This window comes from Drosophila persimilis, unplaced genomic scaffold (genome assembly GCF_003286085.1).
Source record: "Drosophila persimilis strain 14011-0111.01,24,50 unplaced genomic scaffold, DperRS2 tig00000000-arrow-pilon, whole genome shotgun sequence".
Lineage (NCBI taxonomy): Eukaryota > Metazoa > Arthropoda > Insecta > Diptera > Drosophilidae > Drosophila > Drosophila persimilis.
The window spans coordinates 10,834,749-10,855,476 of NW_020825288.1; the positions used below are offsets into that span (position 1 = coordinate 10,834,749).

Genomic DNA, 20,728 nt, shown 5'->3' on the forward strand with positions numbered 1-20,728 from the left:
TTTAACTATTCGATTCTTAGGACTTTTTTCTCTGGGTAAAATGATGTTCACTTAAATTTGATTTAAAAAAATATTTATTCATTCAGAAATCATTCGTCTTCGTTAAGCCATTAGTATTTTTATTTTAACAATTCATTAAATGTCTTTCCTGTTTTGACAGGGAAAAAGAAGCGAGAAGACCTGAGTGTTCCTCTATAATAAAATTCCTTTTCCTATGTACATATATTTATTTCCTCAATTAAGTATCCCTTAGTACCGAAATTTCCTTGTAAGCTTTATTTCCTGTAACTTATTATTCAATCATGCTATAAAATCTAGTACATTTTATTCCATAAAATTGTATATCGAATTGTAGTCGCTCACAACTTTTCACCTCTGAGTATTTTTCTATTTTAACTTTAAGTACTGCCCTGTCACATCCAATTAACTCTAATTGGAATTCGCATTGTGCCACGAATCAGCTTTCAATTAAATTTACACGGCTGCCACTGCCACTGCCACTGGCACTGGCACCCCACTCTGAGGGCGAGGAATTTAATTTGGCAAATACATTTAGCCAGCGCCTGAGCCATCGTGAATATTTCACACTTTTTAAATGTCGCAAAGCGTATAAAAATTCCATAAATACGCTAATGAAACACATGGCCAGAGCAGGCAATACCAGCAGGACAGGGCACACACCCCGCCCGACATTCAGACATCATCCGCAACAGAAGGAGCAGGGGCCAACTCTTTGAAAGAGCAGCAGAGCACGGCACAGGCAGAGGCACAGGCACAGGGCCACCCAGGAGGCAGGCAGATACATGCAACAAGCGGAGAGGCAAGCCCACCCCCTCGTTGGCAATTTCATTTTACATATTTTCCATTTATTTTGCTTTTTCTTTTTCTGCCAAATTCAGCAGAAACGAGAATATGAGCAAACAGGGAAGCGAACGAAACGAAACGGATACGGATACGATTTTCTGCTGGGCGCTGGGCGCTGGGCGCTGGGCGCCTGTGACTTCTGCCGTCTACACACTGCCACACAATTGTATCTACATACATGTATCTGAATTTGAATCTGAATCTGCAGCCTGTATCTGCATCAGCATCTGCCCCCTCTGCATGTGCATCTGATCTATATCTATCTGAGATGGCTGCTATATTTGGTTTTTATGCAATCATTTAACAAACACATCATGAAAATTCAATTCAATTCTGTGTTTACGTCGACTCCAGATGATATTGCTTTTTAATTGCGGACTCGAGCGGAAATTGCTTTCACAAAAACACACACACACACACCCATAGATACAACGAGCAGGCAGGAAGGAGGGCCCAATGACATTTTGCTTGGGGGCCGAATGGAGGGTGGAGACAGGGAGGCGGCCTCTGAAAACTAGCAGCGGAAGTGCGTTGATTGCATGACTCCTAGAACTGGGGAACTGGAGAAACTCCTTTTGCCATTTGCCTGACCTCAAAAACTTTGACCTTTTTCCACCGTACACTAAAGCTGTTTTTCTGTATTTATTTGCTACCCCTGGAAAGGGGTAGCACGAATGTGGTCAAATGTTTCAATTCGGCGCTCTAACAAATGCAATATATTCTTGATCAGGACTAATTTCCGTATCGGTATAATAATGTCCCATCGGAATCAAGTCTACTGGAGAGATATCCCTTTGTCATATGGCGGTCAATGATAGAAATAAAAAGGTTGATTGTTGCCAATTCAAACCATCAAATGGTTCCGCATACCCAAATAATAAAGGATCCGGTCAGGGTATTTTCATTTTCGGTCCTTCTTTCTGACCTTTCTTCCTTGTCCTCAATTTTTTTTCTTGTTTTGTTTTTAATTGCATCACATGCGCCATGCAATTTATAATTGGAATCAACTCCAGCAACAGCCCAACCACCCTCTCATATAGAGAACACACACACACACATGCATATCCCATATACACGTAGTTCGCGCGCTCTCATTTAATATGAAAGTCACAGAATGTGAGCTAATTGAAAACACTTGCAATATTTATGAGCAGGGCAACATGTTGCCAAAGCACTTGACTCCCAATGAAAGAGAGAGATAAAGAGAGCGCTTGGCAACATGCTGCCAGGCTAATAAAACAACAAAATGATTTTATTATAATGGATTTATAACGCCAGACAAGAGCAAACACGCTATTAGACAGAGAGAAGGATAAACAGCCAGAGAGAGATACATATCTCTCTCCCAGCAAGAGTGTGGGGAGACAGAGACTGAGAGAGAGAGAGAGAGAGAGAGGGAGAGCCAGTGCGGAAGCAAGACAGAAAGACCAACAGGGAGACCAACATAACGAGAGAGAGATAGAGAGAGCGAGAGATAAATGCACTTTTAAATTGAGACGCAAACGCGGGCAAGAAGTCCATTAAGCGCAGTGTTGTTGTCATCATTTAATGCTTTTTGTTGCTTCACTATCGGGGAGGGGAGGTTGGAGAGGGGAGCTGAAGTGCTCCCTCTGGCTCTTTGTTTGCTTGTGTGTGAGTGAATGAGAGCAATTTCAGCGCTGCGTGTGCGCATTTGCAGCTTCATGCTGCTGCTTCTGCTGTTGCTTCTGTTACCATATACCCTGGCAAATAGGGTATTATGGTTTCGATCAGATGCTGTACAAGCAGAGATGGAAGTAAATAAGTCTTACTGCTGCCTTAGGTGCAATCCACTTGGAAGGGTATCTACTAGAGGGTATTCCTGGTCTTGTACGGCTCCTCGCTTTTTTGTTGTCTGCAGCATAAATGGCCCCTACTGCGCCGTGTCGCGGGCATCGCTCGCCTTAAGTGGAGATATTTATAATAAGTTTATTTGCTTGCCCCTTCCCATCGTCCCCAGATGTTGCCAGCCCGCATCCTTGTCCGTGCTCAACATGTTGCTGATGCCATGGCTATGTGTTGCGGGGCTTGTTTGGCGCTTTGGGGGCACTCACATCCACAATCACATTCACAGTTGTAAATTTTTGTTTTCCGTTAACGACCGAACGGCTGCCGCGGCCGGTTTAAATCGTCGACGTTTCGTCGTCGTTTGTCGTCTTTGGTCGTTGTTGTCGTTAGCGCTTGTTCCGCCGCGTGTTTTTCTGGTAGTGGAGCCAGTTCGTCAAAGCGATCCATTCATGTGAACCAAACCTCTACTTTAAGTGTATTTGGACTCTGAAATATACATTGAGGATGAAAACCTCAGAGGTAATCCATGCTCGAAAAGTATTTAAAAAATTTCATTCAAAAACAAACCATTCAGGTAAAACCTTAAGTGAACTCTTCAAATCTCAGAATAGGTCCCAAAACTCTCAAGCAACTCTGATTCAAGTTGCGGGAGGACTCTACTTGTCTATGAACACCAAAAGCAATCCATTGAGATCTGAAGTAAGGCAGTTTTATGTGTGTATTAGTGGGCTCTGGCTTCATCAGCAACAGCACCATCATAATCAGGAACATCATCATCAGCAGTTGCAAACAGCATTCATCAGGGGCATCATCACCACCCCATGCAACGCACAATTTGTTTTGCATGCAGCGGCAGCCTCAACATAAGAAGATTCCCATCTTATTGCTGTGTTTATTTTGAAGTGGGTCCCAGTCTTGGGTCCCTCTTCGTGTTCCTATTCAACTGTATCTAAATTGCTTCATCTTCAGCATCGCAGCATCGCAGCATCTTCTTGTTGATGTTATTTCTTGATTCATATTTTCGTAGCTATTTTTAGTTACCTCTCTCTCTCTCTCTCTGTCCTTTCTTCCTTCTTTTGCATACCACTCTGGGACTGGGAGGAGTCCGCATTCGCGTCCGCGTCCGCATCCGCGTCCCTTGCTGCGAATCTTCAATTCAATTTTGCCTGAAATGAGCAATCAGGCTGCTCTGAAGAGGGTCATTGTTATTGCCCCATTGTTGTGCCACTCTAATGATGCCAAGGGGCTTAAACTGTTGCTCTGGCAATGTGCAGAAACTTTAGCGTTTAAGAGTTCATTTGCCAGTTCATTAGGAAGCAAGCCATTACAATGCTGTATAGTGCAATGATGGCTGCAACTTATTTATGGTAAGGCCATAAAACCACGCATTAATCACCGGCAAACGCGAACGTATACGAACGTACAAGTAAAAATCAATTGGCGATAGCCTAAAAATAAATCGCAAATCAAACATTCAAAGGCCCACGACTGGGCATGAGTAATCGGCTGTTATCAATAGCATAATATCGGCCCATTAATAATCGCCTCCATTACAGCTAATTGAGCTGTCGCTCGCTCGCTCGCTCGCTCGCTCGCTCCCTCGCTCCCTCTACACACATTAAAAAAACAACAAAAACACTCGGGGTGACTGGGGCTGACTAATCCCCCTCCAACAACAACAACAACAACAACAACAGCAACAACAACGACAACAACCAATTGAATTACGAAATGTGGAAGATGGAATATGGTACGAGTACGAGTGGCCACAAAACAGCACACTGAATGCCTGCCTCTGCCTTTTGTGTGTGCTGTGCAGTGACCCAGAGAGCCCGGGCCCTGTTCTCGGGAAATGAAATTATACACCAATTATTGCCGAAGAAAAGCTACAACCTTTGAAAGAAATGTGAAAGAGAAAAAGAAGGAGGAGACCCAGGGTAGGGGTTGCAAAGTTTTTTTGCCCACGAAATCTCAATAATTAATCAAATAATAAATCTCAGTGAACAATTAAGCAGTGAAAGACAAAACCAGCCAGGCCGAAAGTCTGCGACTGCGACTGCGACTGCGACTGCGACTGGGGCTCTGGCAATGGAAAGCCGTTGGCTCAGCATTAATTAGCGCTAAACGTTGTGGCAACAACAACAGCAGAAAACTCTACTCAGGAGAATCAGAGCCACGTAACGGATACCCTTTCGTGTGGCAGGAATAGGAATTACAATTGATTTGTATCGGCTTATCATTGTTTGATTTATTTGTAGAAAACAACAGCATGCACGTCATTGAAACTTGAACCAAATCAATCTTCTCCCAAACAACACATTTTTCCACCAACTGTTATATGAAATGGTGATTCGATCTGCACAGTTTAAACTTATGATAAATAAATAAGTAGGCAAAGCTTCAGGCAGAGGGATTAAGACGGGGATTATATATCATTACACAGAAACACGTCTCTGAAGAACAGATTGGTATAATAACTCAAACACAACAACTCTACTGTTCAACAAATTAATAATTGGGTCTAATGCAGCATATATGAATGTATGTACATAATTATGGTTTAACTAAACTAATTTCTAGCCATATAAAATGCAGAAAACTGGCTCGAATCTGCTTATCTTTGTGGCGATTAAGCGCAGAGGGTAATTTTTTAACGGACTGGTGAAATCAGCTTAAAGTCAATAAAACTTTTTCCTACGAGCGGCAAACTTTTAATCAAACTAATAATTCCCGCTGGCAGGGTATAACAACAACAGCAAGAAGACCAACAAGAGCAACAGCCTGACCAGAGCAATATGAACTCCAGTCCACTCCACGCTCGCCCCAAAAGCAGCGCAGAGCAGCATCCGCCGCCAACTTATTAAAGTATATGTACATATAACTCAATTATAGAGAATTAAAAACAAACTCAGAGACAGAGCCCAGAGACACAGAGCCCAGAGCCAGCGACGTCGGCAATTTGCAATGCAAAAGATACAGATACAGCTAGAAGGGGGGAACAGAGCATACTTAGTGCGAAGAGGAGAGGAGAGGATAGCAGAGAGAGAGAGAGAGGATGAAGAGCTATACGAGTGTATGCGCAGGCAGGCCGGAAGGCAGGAAGGCAGGGAACAATCAGAGCAATAAAACACATTCAGCATTTAATAATCATCGCATCGCATCGCCCAACAAACGGAGTCAGCCTCAAAGATACAAAAGCTCAAGTCTGCCAGCAACAAGCACCGCGGCAACATGTTGCCAAGCGATGGAACGAACTGAACCGAACGGCCAGACGAGCGCCAATTTATGAGATTCCCACACAGAGACACACACACACACACACACACACGCACACACAGAAACGAGTGTAGACCCCAACGAGATACAATTAAGCCGTAATGCATATGAAAATTTGTGTTTTATTGCCGTGCGTTATGTTCACGTGCGCGCGGCAACTGTTTGTATCTCTATCTTTCACCAGCTATGGCCATGTATTGTATCTGTGTGTGACTCTCTGGCTGTGTGTGCCGCTCAGTGTGAGAGTGCGCACCATAATTGTAATTATAGTAATATGTTTTATGATGGTTCCCTCGTTTAGCAACCCCCACACACAAATACAGACAGACAAACCGACAGACAGACAGACAGCAGCAGTCTGCGTTTGGCCAAAATGTATCTAGATACATAATTGCCACATTCAGTCGTCGTTAAATAGTTGCACGGCGCAGTTCACAGAAGCAGCAGCAGCAACAGCAACAGCAACAGCAACAGCAACAGCAGCGGCAGCAGAGGCAGCGGCAACACACAGTCGTCGTTCTTGTTGTCGTTCCTCGTCCGTCGTTCCTCGCCCGTCGCCCGTCGTCCATCGTCACCATCGTTGTTGTCGTTTTTCGTGCTTTATAGCGCTCGCACTCAGAAGTCGTTCAGAATCGTTGCCGTCGTGGTCGTAGTCGGATTCGGTATCGTATCGGATCTGCTGTGTGTGTTCTGGTCTCTGGTCTGGTCTGGGTTGCGCTCCATTCCGTTCGGTTTCGCTTCAGATTCGGTTCTGGGCTCTGGCTCTGTTTTGGTTTAGCTTTCGGATTTCGTATTTCGGAGTGCCTGCCTGGCCCGAACGCCGTGCCGTGCAGGTCGCGTACGCGCAAAAACCGTTTAGAGTGGAGAATCCAATCCAATGCCCAGAGCGATAGAGACCCGGTAAACCCCGTTGACCGGGGTTCTAAAAGTCAAATTCAATTTACGCGCCGGGCTTATTATACACGTAATTATAATTAGGCATGAGGCCATACAAAAGAAACGCCAAAAACTAAGTGGGTCTCTCTCTCTCTGTCTTTCTCTCCCTCTCTCTATCGTAAATGGGAATGGGACTCAACTCGGGAATGGGGAGACCCACCGAGAGACCGACCCCCTCAGAGCCTGCTACCCAAAAGTGTACTATTTTAATTAAGTGTGTGCCACAACAACAACAACAACAACAAAAGCAATGTGCGGCAGTCACGCATGTGTATCTCTGCAAACGTATCTTGTCGCTGTAGCTGTAGCTGTGTGTGTGTGTGTGTGTGTGTGTGTGTGCCGCTTTTCGTATCCATTAGTCACACATGAAACTAATTAGCATTTCGTCTGTTTGTTATTGTCGCATTTGCTGGTCAAAGGAATTAGCGCGCGGGCAAAAAGCAACGTCAAGCGCCATTAGGCGATATTACACACACACACACACACAACACACATCTGCATACATATGTATATTTGTATCTATGTGTGTGTGTGTGGTATATATGAGTATTTATATCGAACTGGGATTCTGGCTCATTTCTTTTATGATTTTGCCTGGCATTTCCCATTAAATTGTTTATTTTGTGCGTTGATTCTTCGTCCGATTCCCACCGTCGGCCATCAGCAATAAAATTTATAATACGATATCATCAGCGAGACAGGCAGGCAGGCAGGCCGGCAGGCAGGCCGGCAGACTGTAGGAATTATCAACCCCTTGAGGCAGACGGGGCCGCCACAAGCAACAATTAAGCCGCAAGTGCAGAGGGACACTTCTGTTGGAAAATACATGTTTCAAATGTTACACCAGCTATTTTTTCATATCAGAATTGTGTTGTGTTGTGGAGTGGAGTGGAGTGGAGACAATGGCACGACACTTCTGCCTATTGGCCGCTAATTGCTGCCCTGCCGCATGTATCTGCAAGATACACATGGTGGCGGTGGCCACCTCTGCTATTGCTGTTGTTTGTGCCCACTTTTCGCGCTGTTTTGTTGTGCTACTTTCTGTTGTTGTTTGTGTGGCTTTCAGTTCGTTGCCGCTGGTTCGCACGCTCTTCTCTTGGACGAACAGTCAGTCGGTGGCGATGGCAGTGGCAGTGTCGGGGCAATTTGTCAAAAGCGACGCAACACGCTGACAGGCTACGCAGCCGCATTGCCGCCAATTGATTTTCAATTCATTTTCATATTTGGCATCTTGCAGATACTCACACATATACACAGATACTGCATAGCATAGTGCGCTTGTGTGCCCCTCGATTATTCTCATAAATAAATTATGAAGCATGTGGCACAAAAAAGGCAATTTTCATTTGCACACAAATATTTCAATTACTCAATTAAATTCAGTTTGGCAAAAAGGTGTTATAAATAAAGCATTCGCCTGAAATCAACCTGTATCTGTGTACCCGAGTGTTTGCGTGTGCATGTGTGTGCATTGTGTGTGTGTGTGTGTGTGTTTTGGGATCGTAATTGAAGTCCACTTTATGGTCTCGGCCGTGTGTTCGTTTCCCATTAATTACGCGCCTGGCCATAAACGCTGTGTTGCTCTGCTCATATTAATAATAAATAAGAAAGAGCAAATGAATAACTACTATACTATACATTTATAATGGCAATCAAAATACGAAAAAACTGCCATTACAGTGCCCTGCCCCAAAGTTCAAGTTTTAATTGTCTGTGTCGGTGTCGGTGTCGGTGTCGGTGCCGGGGCTCATAAATTCCATTCCTGAAAACAAATGAAATAAAACGCTTATAAATTTTCATTAAATTAAATTAAAGAAAAAGCTTATAAAAGGCATCAAGTGAAACAAAAACAAAAAACAAACCAAAAATCCAATTATTTTGTAAATGGCAAGCGAAGCAGCCAGCCACTAAATTCGATAAAACCAGGCCAACAAGTACTACGCGTGTAATATTATAGCGAGTTAACAATAATTGTTTAAATGATAACGGTTTAAATGTATGAATCAATTAATATTTATAAATCTCGCAAAGCAGATCAATTTCTCATAATAAACTGTGTTTAATAAAGGATACGCTCATTTTTATTGGGTATTAATGAAGCAAAATGCTCAGGCTTCATACTACGGTCTTTAATTAGGATCATTATTGCCTCTTAATCGCCTCCTCGAAACCCTTTCTAACAGAAGATCTAACAGAACAATTTAATAGCATTTTATAAAGAAGTTATTGCCGTCGGTATTTGCGCCTTTTTCTAAAAATCCCACAAAATTCCCCCTAATTATTGCGCATTTTAATTTGTAAACAATTTGCTCATAAATAATTCTATAAATTTTTCGTTTTGTATACCAGAATTACCAAGCAAATTGTCTTTTGATTTGTCATTTCATGTGGACAGGCAAATTTCATATATTTACCACAAAAAGCAAATGGATACGCATACTCGTACCTTGCAACAATTAAGTGGCATAATACAATTGTTCAACTGCACGACAAATTAAATATTTCGCCACATTTTGATCGAGGCGAGGCCGAGAGCCCAAATTGAAAATGAGCGCAAGACAAATGAAGCCGACCTGGTCGGATTTCCCATTCAACCTATATATAAATAAATATCAATGTATTTAATTAAATCACAAAAGCGCAGAGAGAAAGACTCTGAGAGACAATGGGCTGCCAATTATGAAACCAGAACACATTTCAAAATAATTAAAAATGAAATAAATGAACAACGTGCGGGCCATAACCAATTGTGCAACGCTAATGCCCGAACAAAACAAAAAAACAACAATCAGCTACATGAAAACTGAAACTGAAATACATTAAAATTAATTCAAAATCGCAAAAGGCAAAACAATAATCAATAATTGTCAATTGCCTGGCTAATGAATTAATTACATTTCTCTCCATCGCTCTGGGAATTCAGGCAGTTTTTTGCTCCTTCCTTTATGTAGTGTACCCTCGAAGAGGGTACTCTGATTTTTAGCAGGAGTTTGCAGAGCAAACCAGCAAAAAAAAACGTACATACTCGTATACCTCCAATCGGCAAAGGGTATCTAAAGCTTCGGCCTCGAAGTAAAGCCTTTCTATCCTTTTTTTTTGTTGGTTTTTTTTTCAATAGAAATTTTTTCAACTTTGTCGCGGCAGAGAGGCAATTTAATTAGGGAAAGTGGATTAATTTGCAACTCGTTAGACTAATTAAGGATTATAATCAGCAGCAGAAGCAGCGAAGAGCCCTGTAAAACGTCAGCGACAAGAAACAGCCATAAAAAAGTGAACCAAAAAGAAAGGATATCCAAATAGAGGAACAGCCAAATGAAAAATAAAAAAACCCCAAGGAAAATAAAGCGGAATATAAAAACAACAACTACCACTCGTACACCCACACACAAGGTGACGGTGACGGTGACGGTGACCTTTGACGGTAACCCCAACAACCCCAACTATAAATAGCGCTCAGCAGCTCACCAATAAAGAAACCAAAAACGTTCAAAAAGCAAGTGAAAATCATTTAATTGGATTTCCATTCACCTTGACTCTTCGGATACACCCACACCCCTTACGGGTACTGCCCGCGTGGCCCCCTCACAGGTAAGTCTCAACACCGCCCCGCCCCATTAACGGTATACATAATCTATAAATTACGTACCCTTCCTCCTTGGAATCTCCTCGTCAACACAGTGACAGGTCAAAGCCGTAGGCTCCTAGGACCAGATAAGATGGCGGAGCCCCTGCTTGTTTTTATAGAGAGAGAGGTAGAGAGACAACCATAACTAACATATGATGCATAATCAATATAAATTACTGTAAAAAAGTGCCTCCAAATGTGCACGTGGACATGTTTTTGCGCACAGAAAATAGCTGTAGGGGCGCTGGGAATTCCCAGAAAGCAGAGGACACGACACTGATAGACAGTCGATGACCCCTGGTGCCAGATGCAACTAAAAATCAATTTCAATTAATCAAAGTACATAATCGGGAACCTTCTAATCGGTCACGCGAATCGAAATCAATTTTTAACTTCTGTGTGTGTTGAACCCCAAAGATCCGTATCAATATCATTCATTGATTGGCGGAGAAATCCGACTCTGAGCAGAATAAATTGATACACTAATCGAACGACTAGATAAATCACTTAGGGCATTATCCCAACAACCCATTTACGTGCATATGCGTATATTTCTGGCATCAAATTAGTTAAATTTCGCCTGTAATCATGCTGTTGACACATAATTAATTTCCATTTCACGATGAGCTTGCGGGTTTTCGGGGCTGCTGCCATTTCGGTTTTTGGGCATCGACAGCTATTGATGACAATGGGAAAATTAGCTGACTGAAAACTGTATTTACTTGCCCCATGCCCCCTGGCCACTCTCTCAAACCCATGTCCAATCAGTCAGACAGCATTCTGACATTTATTATGGGTTGCATCGTACAATCGTAATCGGCAAAACATTGCACTGCCAGATGATGCAATTATTTACAATCCAAACAAATGATTACACGGGCATACTTGAACATTAATGGAAAAGGAAAACCCCAAATCAGGATCAGTAACAGAACCCATCGGAACGGAACTGCTGTGCGTAAGCAAAGGGCAGTCAATCGCAATAGGCCCTAACGTAATCGTGATCCCGAGCTGGGGAGACTGATGCAATCAAATCGAAGGGCTAATCAGGCTAATCGATCAGAGAATATATATTAAATTGTTCTCTGAATCATGCAGACCAAGTGTACATATAGTGCATAGTCGGATTTCCAGAGAACACTTGATAAACTCTAAGAACGCTTCATAGCTGCACAGAAGTGCACTTTTTTTTTGCATTTCCCAGAAAGAAAATGTTGTTCACTTAAAGCTTAGAAAGGTACAACAAATCGCAACATAGAGCAGCCCTGATATGAAGATATGAATATGGGATCTATAAATTGATATACCCCTTCGAATATCCCCTACCCTGTTCAACTTTTGCATGTCCAACAAAAAAGAAGAGAAACACCATCTCAGATGGTGGCGGCTTGTTATGGTTGCACTACGAGCAGGCAGATACATTCCACAGATACGGCATATTCGAGATACAGTCCGTCTGTCTGTCTGTCTGTCTGTCTGTCTGTTTGTCTGTCGGTGTGTCTTTGTCTGTGATAATTACCCGAGCAAGATAACAAAAAACTAATACTCGTACGTGCACGAAACGAGTCCGTATTCTGCATCTAGCCATGGTATCGTATCTCTTTTTTCGGGTTAATATTTTAGTAGTACTCTTTGTGCCAGTCATCTGTGCGGCTGTCTGGCTTATTTGTTGGCCTTTAATTGAGTCATGTCATGGGCATTATGCATAATTAAGAGGCAATTTCATTCACAGCAACCAAATAGCAGCGCGATGATATCTAATATCTATCGCATAACAGGTTCGGTTCGCATTACCAACTGAAATTAATTAAATTGTTACTCAAACTGTTTCTCTGATTGACTGACAGACGTCCGACACTCGCGCTGCGAATGAATGAATGGATTGGCATTCCATTCCATTCCACTCCATGGTATGGTATGGATATGGATATGGATATGGATATTGTATGGGCCTGGAACTGGTCAGTCTGGATCCGCTATAAGCATATATACTCGTATATTCGCGATGGAAACTATGCGACTGCACAAACAGATCGCGGTCTCCGGTCTCTGTATCGTATCCCAGCCATTTGGTATTTGAGAATGGAGTGCCTGGTGCTGGGACTGGGACTGGGCCGATTACGCAAATATGTAAATGGTTGAAAATTAAATGCAAAGGCAGCACAAAAACCATTTGCAGCTCTCATTACAATCTGAAACACAGGTTGGCTGCATTTTTTCACGCTAATACTCATATGGAAAATAAACAAATAATCCAAATAATGCGAATAGTTCTGAAAACAGATTGCATAAACAAAGTGGCTGGAAGTGGCTGATTAGCCAACAGCTTTATGCGATACGATCATCTCAAATTCTGATCTATCCTATGGGCTAATCATATATTCCTCAAGGCTGGTACTAAGTGAAAATCTGCATTGCAAACGGGAAACTTTAGAGTGGAAAAATGGTACTTCAATGTGTTTAAAATTCTTTAAAGAATACTTTGTAAAACTCCGGTCCCAACACCTTGTAGAACTTAGTCGATAAAGGGATCAATTTGCATATAGATCATTCGATACGGAACCCTTTTTAAGGGAAACAACTTACCGATGTTTTGGGAAAAGATATTCTTTGGTTAATTACGAAGAACTTACACAAAGAAAGGTATAATTTGAAATTAAGAGAATACGATAATTGGGTGTCTGAAATAGCCCTGAGTCTTCAATAATTCAGACGGCGATAATGATTGTTAAGTAGCCCGAAACCAAAGGAAAAAGCGAAGCCAGCCATCGTTAAAATATTAATTTCTCCTGATGAAAATTACTTATCAATCTGATGGCAAAGAGAAGCTTAATTCGTTCATCAGCCACATACTTTATTAATTATGAGTTCAACTTTCTTCTGGCACTCCAACTCGACGGAGAGGAGACGAGAGGAGAGCCAGCTCAAAGACCCAGAACCAGAGCCAGGCCTGGCAATGCAACGGAACCCCCAACAAGTCGGCGCGCGGCTGACGGCAAATACTCGTAAGTAACGTAACGAGTTCTCTCCTCTGGAGCAGATGATGGCAGACAGCGATTACAGAGCTCCTCCGATGATGAGTCACGCAATTAAACGGCGCACATTAATATGAAATGCCAACAAGGGGCAAGGCAAGGCAAAGCAAGGCAGGGTCTGGGAATGGGACTGCGAGTGCGAGTGCGACTGTGTGGCTGGGGGCTATTGGGGAGCACCACTTACACAGCACTTGCTTATATGGCAAACTTTTTTATAGCTACATATTGGCCTGGAAACGGATGGGACTGAGGACAGGGATGGGGTTGTAATGGGGATAAGGACTGGAGCACCCATGGCCGTACCCGTTTTTCTCTCTCTCTTTCTCTTTTTCTCAACAGCAAAGTCAAGCCATTAGCAGCATTTCTAATCAGTGATTCCGAGAAATCGAGACAGAAACATAACAAAATAAAGCATTCTAGAAGGCTATAGGTGCCTCGACACTACGATACCCGGTTCGAAATATATGTACATACATACAAATTCGATTTGGTTAAATCTATAGATAATCGAAGCTAAAGAACATTATTTCATATTTCAAGAAAGTGGATAACAAAAGGTTCTCATTCATTCCGTCAGTTATCTCCTCTCCTATCGTCTCAAGGGGCTTATCTAATATCCGAAATATGGATCATATCAGTAGATAATACGAGTTAGATTTGATAAGTGTGCCATATCTTGAGGGGTTTTTCTTGAATTTTTGAGGAAGATAACCCCAGAACTTTATCAGCACATGGGGTTTTTATAGCCTCCCTAAATGGTCTTCCACTTGCGTGAATACAGTATACCCGAAGTAGTGCTCTGGATATGTGGTATTTAATGACGAATCCGAGTCCGAGTACGAGTATAAAACACTCACTACTCAATCAACTGGGTTTCGAGTAAGTGACGCGGTTCGTCGGTCGACCAGTCCGTCATTCACTTAAGCGGCCAGTTGAAATATAAAACTAATTAGCGTTTACAGTCGCCGGCTCCAGTCACAGTCCCAGGTCCCAGGTCCCAGGCCCAGTCCCGACGGCTCCATTCCGCTAGCTCTCTAGCCTGCTCTGGCAGTTGGCAATTCAATCAATATCAATTGGTAAATTTGCATTTTGCATGCAGCTCCGTCCCCAGTCCCCAAGTCCCCCAGTCCCCGTCTCTGGTAACCGCTCGACTGTGTAACAAGTCCATTTAAGTGCCACAGCCACTGCCTCCTGCCTCTGCCTCCTGCCTCTGCCGGCAAGTCGTGTTTGCATCTGTATAAACGTACACACACACACTCACAGATATGTTTGTACGAGTATCTGTGTCTAATTAATAATTATGACTGTTATAAGCCAGTCAGCTTTTTGGCTTTATCGACAGAGCGGGCCAATTCGCATTCGCATCCCACGAATGCAGCAGTCAGGCGGCTTCCGCACTTTTTGCCAGCGGCCCCAAGCTCCCAAAATGTTATTTTTAATTGAAACTCTTTTTTCCGACCGAAATATAGGCATGGCACTGTCTGTACTGTCGTACGGTACAGTTTCGAAAAGTCGATATACGAAAATATACAAAAATATACATACGTACATATGTATGTATGTCCTATGTATATCCCGTGCATATCTTGTGGAACTGGCCGGGCCGACATCAAATCAAAATTGAATGAACGCGGGTCGGTCGGTCCATTACTCTCCCAGTGATTTTGCCAAATGACTTCATTTCATATCAATTAAGTATTGTGCCGGTGATTGTATCGTACCTCTTCCTTACTCCCGTACCCGCTCTATATAAAAAAGAAAGAAAAACAGCACAGTGAGTGCAAAAGAAATAACGCACGCCGCACTCACGGATACACAGATACATCCGTACATCCGCGGCGTCCGCGTCTGCGTCCGCGTCCGTGGCCCTGCAAAACCGAACGATCCGAACGAGCCCGAACGAACCTGATTCATGCGCTTAATTGCTTTGGAGCGTGTGCCGTGTCTGAACCCAGTCCCAGTCCCATACCCAGACCCAGACCCCCATCTCCACTGCTGACGGAGCAGGCAGCCCCCAAACAAAAAGGTATGAAATCGAATTGTGCACACAAATGGGAGCAACAAAGCATACTCGTATAAGTGCGCTGGTGTATCTGTATCTGTATCTGTATCTGCGACTGTGACTGTGACTGCGACGCTGCCCAGGCTGGCAACAGCGACAGCGACAGTGCTGGCTTTCAATAAAAATGACAGCAACAATTTTTGACAGTAGGTACAAAAAAAATAACAACAACAACAAGGGGGAAACACTCATAAAATATGCCGGGGACCTGGGCACGCCAATCGTGCAACAAACACGGATAGAGGGGCACACACACAGAGAAATGGGGATACCGAAAGGGAAATTGAAAAAATTCCGCACAGGCATTGAATAAAATTCAAACGGAAAGATCAACAGATACTCGTATCCACTCGTAGAAGGCACACCACACCAGTCGTATAGGAGCAATCAACAATCTGGGAAGAGATTATTAAAGACCGCACATTCCTATGAGAAGAGTGAGGGGATATCTTCAGATTTCCCTAAATCTAATAGGAGATTTTCCCACAAATTGGGAAGAGAATGTAGTAATCTTTCAAGATTGATTGCCTCAAACATTCCCTACATAATCCGCAAGAGATTCTTTCAAACTTGTACTTTATGTTTTAAAGATTATTCATTTTCATATATCATTCTATTTCTTCTTGTGTGAAGCACACCCACAAATATATGGTATAGAATACTTTCTTTAGTTCAACAAAATATCAGTAACGAGTAGATAAATATAGCAATAAATTTCCCCACAATCTAGCAAGAAGATTACTTTCCTAGAAAAGTATCTTCTGTGGTATCTATTAAATAAAAATTTATTTTAAGAGTAGCAGATTGTTTAACAAAACAAAGAGATCGTCTTTCATGCTGCCTCTTTTTGTTTTTAAGCATCACCGTCATCAAATCTGTGATTGCTAATAAAAGTTCTTTATAAAAAAAAGATCTTCCCACAATCCAACAAAAAACAAAACTTCCATCCAGTAATCTATTCCCCATTCATCGGCTAGTTATATTCTGGCTTCTTCATAAGGCACGCCGAACCCATCAATTAACTATTAAAACATAATATCAGTAAGATATAGATAATGCCATTGTGCTTATCTCCCACTCCGACCCCAGCCCAGCCCCAAAACTCATTTTCTGTGTGTTTATTATAACCAAAATTTTAGTGACCCACAAATGCAATTAAGTTGCGATAAAAATAGACATTTTATGTGATTTCCTTCCATCGCAAGCCCCCCGCCAATCAGCCAGTCAGTCAGTCAGTCAGTCAAAGCGAACCCACCCCCAAAGCCGGTGCGCGGCCAATCAATCTTAGATATTGTCGCCCCGCTGTTGGAACCCCGATGTTGATAAGGAACGACATCGCAATTAGATAGTCGCCCGGCCTCAAAGATAAGGAGAGGAGAGAAGCCGCCGACGACGACGGCCAGAGGCGTGCCTGCACAGCTTTTATGGGTCGCCGCTGAGCGAAGCTCATAAAAGAGCAGCCGCAGCCGCAACAACCTCAAGTTTCCACAGAAATATCATTTATAGTTTCTTAATTAGCTCAGCAAATACATAAACGATCAAAGGCGAACAGATCAAACAATCCAACAGAGCTTTCGAAATGCGCGCCCAGGCTTCACTTTACAACACTGCCCCCGGCTAATATGCGAATATTTCGCAGCACTAAGCCACAGCTGTTGCCACGGTCACGTCGCGGCACGCTTTATTTAAACAAAATAAACAATGTGAAAACTTGGCAATTAATGTAAGAAAAGGTGTTTAACAATTGAAGATAGTTACTACTCGGATTAGCCGGCGCATTTGTGTGATTTCACGAAAGGAATGACATAGGAAAAGCGCGAAAGAAAGTATTTAAACAGCTAAAAAGTGACGCCTTGGATAAAGAGAGGGCCAACACAGGGAAAGAATCGGTGATTATTCTGGGAGTAATGTTTACAGTTTACGCGTGGAAAATACAATTATGTATTGCTTGGAAATTTATGTTTTATACGGACGAACATACGGACAAAGTCGGCTTTTGTACGTTTCCCGGTTTATAGCATATATTTAGTTCCATCTAGAAAGTTCGTAATCATAGCAACCGCCTCGTTTGTTGTTGCTATTGTCGCCTTCCTAACGCCTCTCCATTCTCATTTTACAGCAGACTTAGCTGGGAATCAGATCGAGTTCGTGTCGAGTTTTACAAAAATATCACAGTACTGTAACGATTTTCGATTTTCTACAAAAATGTCGACAATAAACCACGAGGAAATCGAGGAAAATACTAAGAAGACATGCAAGGACCTGGAGTCCACGGACAGAGTCCACAAGACAATGACTTTGAAGCATATGCTCGTTTGGGTCGAGAACAACTCGTACGATAACAGCACGGAGCTTTTGGCCCAATACTTCGATCGGTTGTATCTGCATCTGCTCAAGTGCTACCACGACCGTTTCGAGAGCGTGCGCGACGGTGCTGTGCGTCTGGTGGATGCCTACCTGGACCGCCTGCCGCCGATGGACTTCAATCTCCTGAATGTGGTTTCCACACTGACGGAGCGCATGGGACAGGCCGAGACGGTGGAGCCCAGCGAGGAGATACGCTATCTGTACATTGGACAGCTGCATCTGATGGTGCGCAAGTATGCGAAGATGGGCAACGTGGGAGTCTTCCGCGAGTGCTATCATCTGGTGGTCAAAGTGCTGATCAAGGCCCTCAAGGATGACTATCCAGTGGTGCAGCGCGAGGCTTGCTCCACCCTGGTGGCTCTTTGCCGTGTGGCCGAGACCACAGAGATTCGTCCCTTCACGGAACAGCTGGCTGTGGCCCTGTACGGAATGCTCAATCACAAGCACGCGCCGGCCCGCATCTCGGCCGTGGAGGCACTGGGACGTCTCAGTTTGCATATGGATGCCAGCGCCGAGAGCATGCGCCGCCTATTCGGCGAGGTGTCGCCGCTCCTGATGGATCGGATGCCACTGGTGCGGCGCGAGGTCGGAATAATGGGAGTCCTGATGCTAATGGATCTGCTTGATCGCTACTCCTTCTTTGAGCGGATCCTACCGCTGGTGCTGTGCTGCCTGAAGGACGATTCCCCGGATGTACGCAACCACATCCATCCGCTGTGGGTCAAATGCGGCAAGCAGTACTACGAGGAGAACGAGGCGGAGCTGTCGCAGCAGGAGATCTGCGATCTGCCGGTGGATAATTACCCAAAGAATGTCAAGCGTCCAACGATTGGCTGCCGTGGACTGGTGCAGCGCTCCCTGCGTCTGCTAACCTTGATCACTCGCGAGACGACCGATTGGAAGGACAATGTCCGTCTGCACTCGCTGAAGCTGCTGTACCAGTTCGTGGTCCATGCCGAGGCGGCCATGACGGCTAAGTTCTATGAAATTTATCCGGATGTGTCTCATGCCTGTTGCGATTCCGTGGCTGAGGTCAGTGCCGAGGCGGCCAAGGTGGCCGATCTGATGGGTCGCCTGCTCTGCTACGACGCCTGGATCGAGCACGGCTTCGATGGACTGCAGCGCAATGCTCGCGAGTCGTACATGAAGTGCTTCTACTACATGTTCACGGCCTCCAATAGCGCCTGCTTTGAGCACCTCATGCGCTTGTGCAAGCTCCTGAGAGCCACCGAGTACTCGCACACCCTGAAGCCGGGCTTCCAGTTGTACATCCTAAAGCTGCTGGACACCATACTGAACAAGTCTCTAGAGGCTACAGCCACTGAGGAGGAGCTCGACGAACTCTACATGACCGTGTATATCGTTGGCATAAAGGTCGTGGCGCTGGGCTACTCCCTGAACAGCGACAATGCCGACCCCAATGTTGGTCAAATGGTCCTTGAGCGTATCGCTCAGCTCCAGAAGGTAACGTTGGCCCAGCTGCACGAACGCTACTTCGAAATGGCACTGAGGGACGTGGAGAACCTGGACGCCGTCCTGGAGGATAATGCCGAGCCGATCCTTCTGCTGGACGGACTCATCAACATCTGTCACCTTCGGCGCTCCTACCTGAAGCGCCTCATCGAGCGGGTGAAGATCGTCTTTGAAAATTGCTCTGCCAACGCACAAATTCGCATCTTTAGCAGTCTCTCCATGGCAGCGCTTCTCTGGTCGAGCACACTGACACCACCACACGACGATGCGCCAGACGAGCCGACCATGATGAAAATCTTCGTCACGGAGATTGTGGAGCCGTATTTGACCTGGAAGGCTGGCGCTAGTTCCGAGTCCATGCGCTCCCTGGCCATGGCCACACTGTGCGCCCTCGCCCAGAGTGCCCCGGAGGATGTGCTCGAGGTGTTGCCGTCGCTGGTGAAGCATATGCCCAGCCTCCTCGAAGACCGCAATTCGAACACCCGAAACTATGCCATCAAGACGGTGCGCTACTTCCGGGGCTTGTCCGTGGAGGAGCTTAAGCCGCTGGCTTATGCCACCATGCAGCGCCTGGACGATCCCTCGGCGGGCATACGCTCGATGGCTGCCCTGGCGGTCGGCAGCCTGTCGCCCATCTTCAAGGGCGACTCCGACGAGGAGATTCAGCACCAGCACGAGGTCTGGGAGGCAGTTGTGAAGCGTGCCATGGATTTGATGCTACTCTACCACGAGAGCCCCGAAAAGAACATCAAAATCGCTGTGGAACAGAGCCTGGAGAAAATGGCCATTGACTATCCAGAGGCCTGGACGGAACGTTGTCAGCGCGCCATGGCCATGTCCCACCAGAAGGATGAGCTGAACGAACTCTACGAAAAGCTGAGCATCAATAAGGTGGCTCCTTAGCCATCTCGCCCAGATCGCATCCCATCATAGATTGAGATTTAAATATTTTTTTTGTTCTGTTTCAATTTGTACTTTAATTATTTATTATCTACTTATACCATGTAATCATTTTGGCCAATCTGTTCGATTCTGAGTACCGATTCTGAGTGTAAACAAAATCCCATAAAGTAAATTTCGGAAAACGCAATGCATTCGAAAAATGCACACAAAACACTTGTTTATTTTGCCACGGCACGGCCCAGAAAATCCGGCCGTTTGATGATGAATGCACGCGTCCTAAAATGGGGGCCTGGGGCATCATTAGGCAAAAGGCAACAAAAATTGGGTTAAATTCCTTATAAATACTATTATGTGCGTCCATGAAGCAGGTACTTTTCGAAA

At 44.3% G+C, this 20,728-nt stretch overlaps 2 protein-coding genes across 3 annotated transcripts in view; both read left to right on the plus strand.

The window, feature by feature from the left end:
- The first annotated feature begins 10,405 nt into the window (after window positions 1-10,405).
- Window positions 10,406-20,412, plus strand: LOC6587193 (dynein assembly factor 5, axonemal). 2 transcript variants are annotated; one of them, XM_002013199.2, is made up of 2 exons: window positions 10,406-10,470; window positions 17,724-20,412. In XM_002013199.2, exon 2 carries the CDS (start codon window positions 17,810-17,812, stop codon window positions 20,345-20,347), a length of 2,538 nt encoding a protein of 845 aa, XP_002013235.1. In that variant the 5' UTR covers window positions 10,406-10,470; window positions 17,724-17,809; the 3' UTR covers window positions 20,348-20,412. The 2 variants fall into 2 exon arrangements, with proteins under 2 accessions (XP_002013235.1, XP_026843210.1); XM_026987409.1 differs by lacking the exon at window positions 10,406-10,470 and adding an exon at window positions 17,269-17,327.
- LOC6587467 (AF4/FMR2 family member 4) overlaps window positions 10,413-20,728 on the plus strand; it is a 42,020-nt gene continuing 31,704 nt past the window's right edge. The window contains exon 1 of the mRNA XM_002013200.2: window positions 10,413-10,470. The gene's annotated coding sequence lies outside the window, so the exon portion shown is untranslated. The remainder of the gene's footprint in view (window positions 10,471-20,728) is intronic.

Bases quoted from the DNA above. Each gene is read 5' to 3' on its own strand.
- LOC6587193 (XM_002013199.2), top strand. From the start codon at position 17,810: ATGTCGACAATAAACCACGAGGAAATCGAGGAAAATACTAAGAAGACA.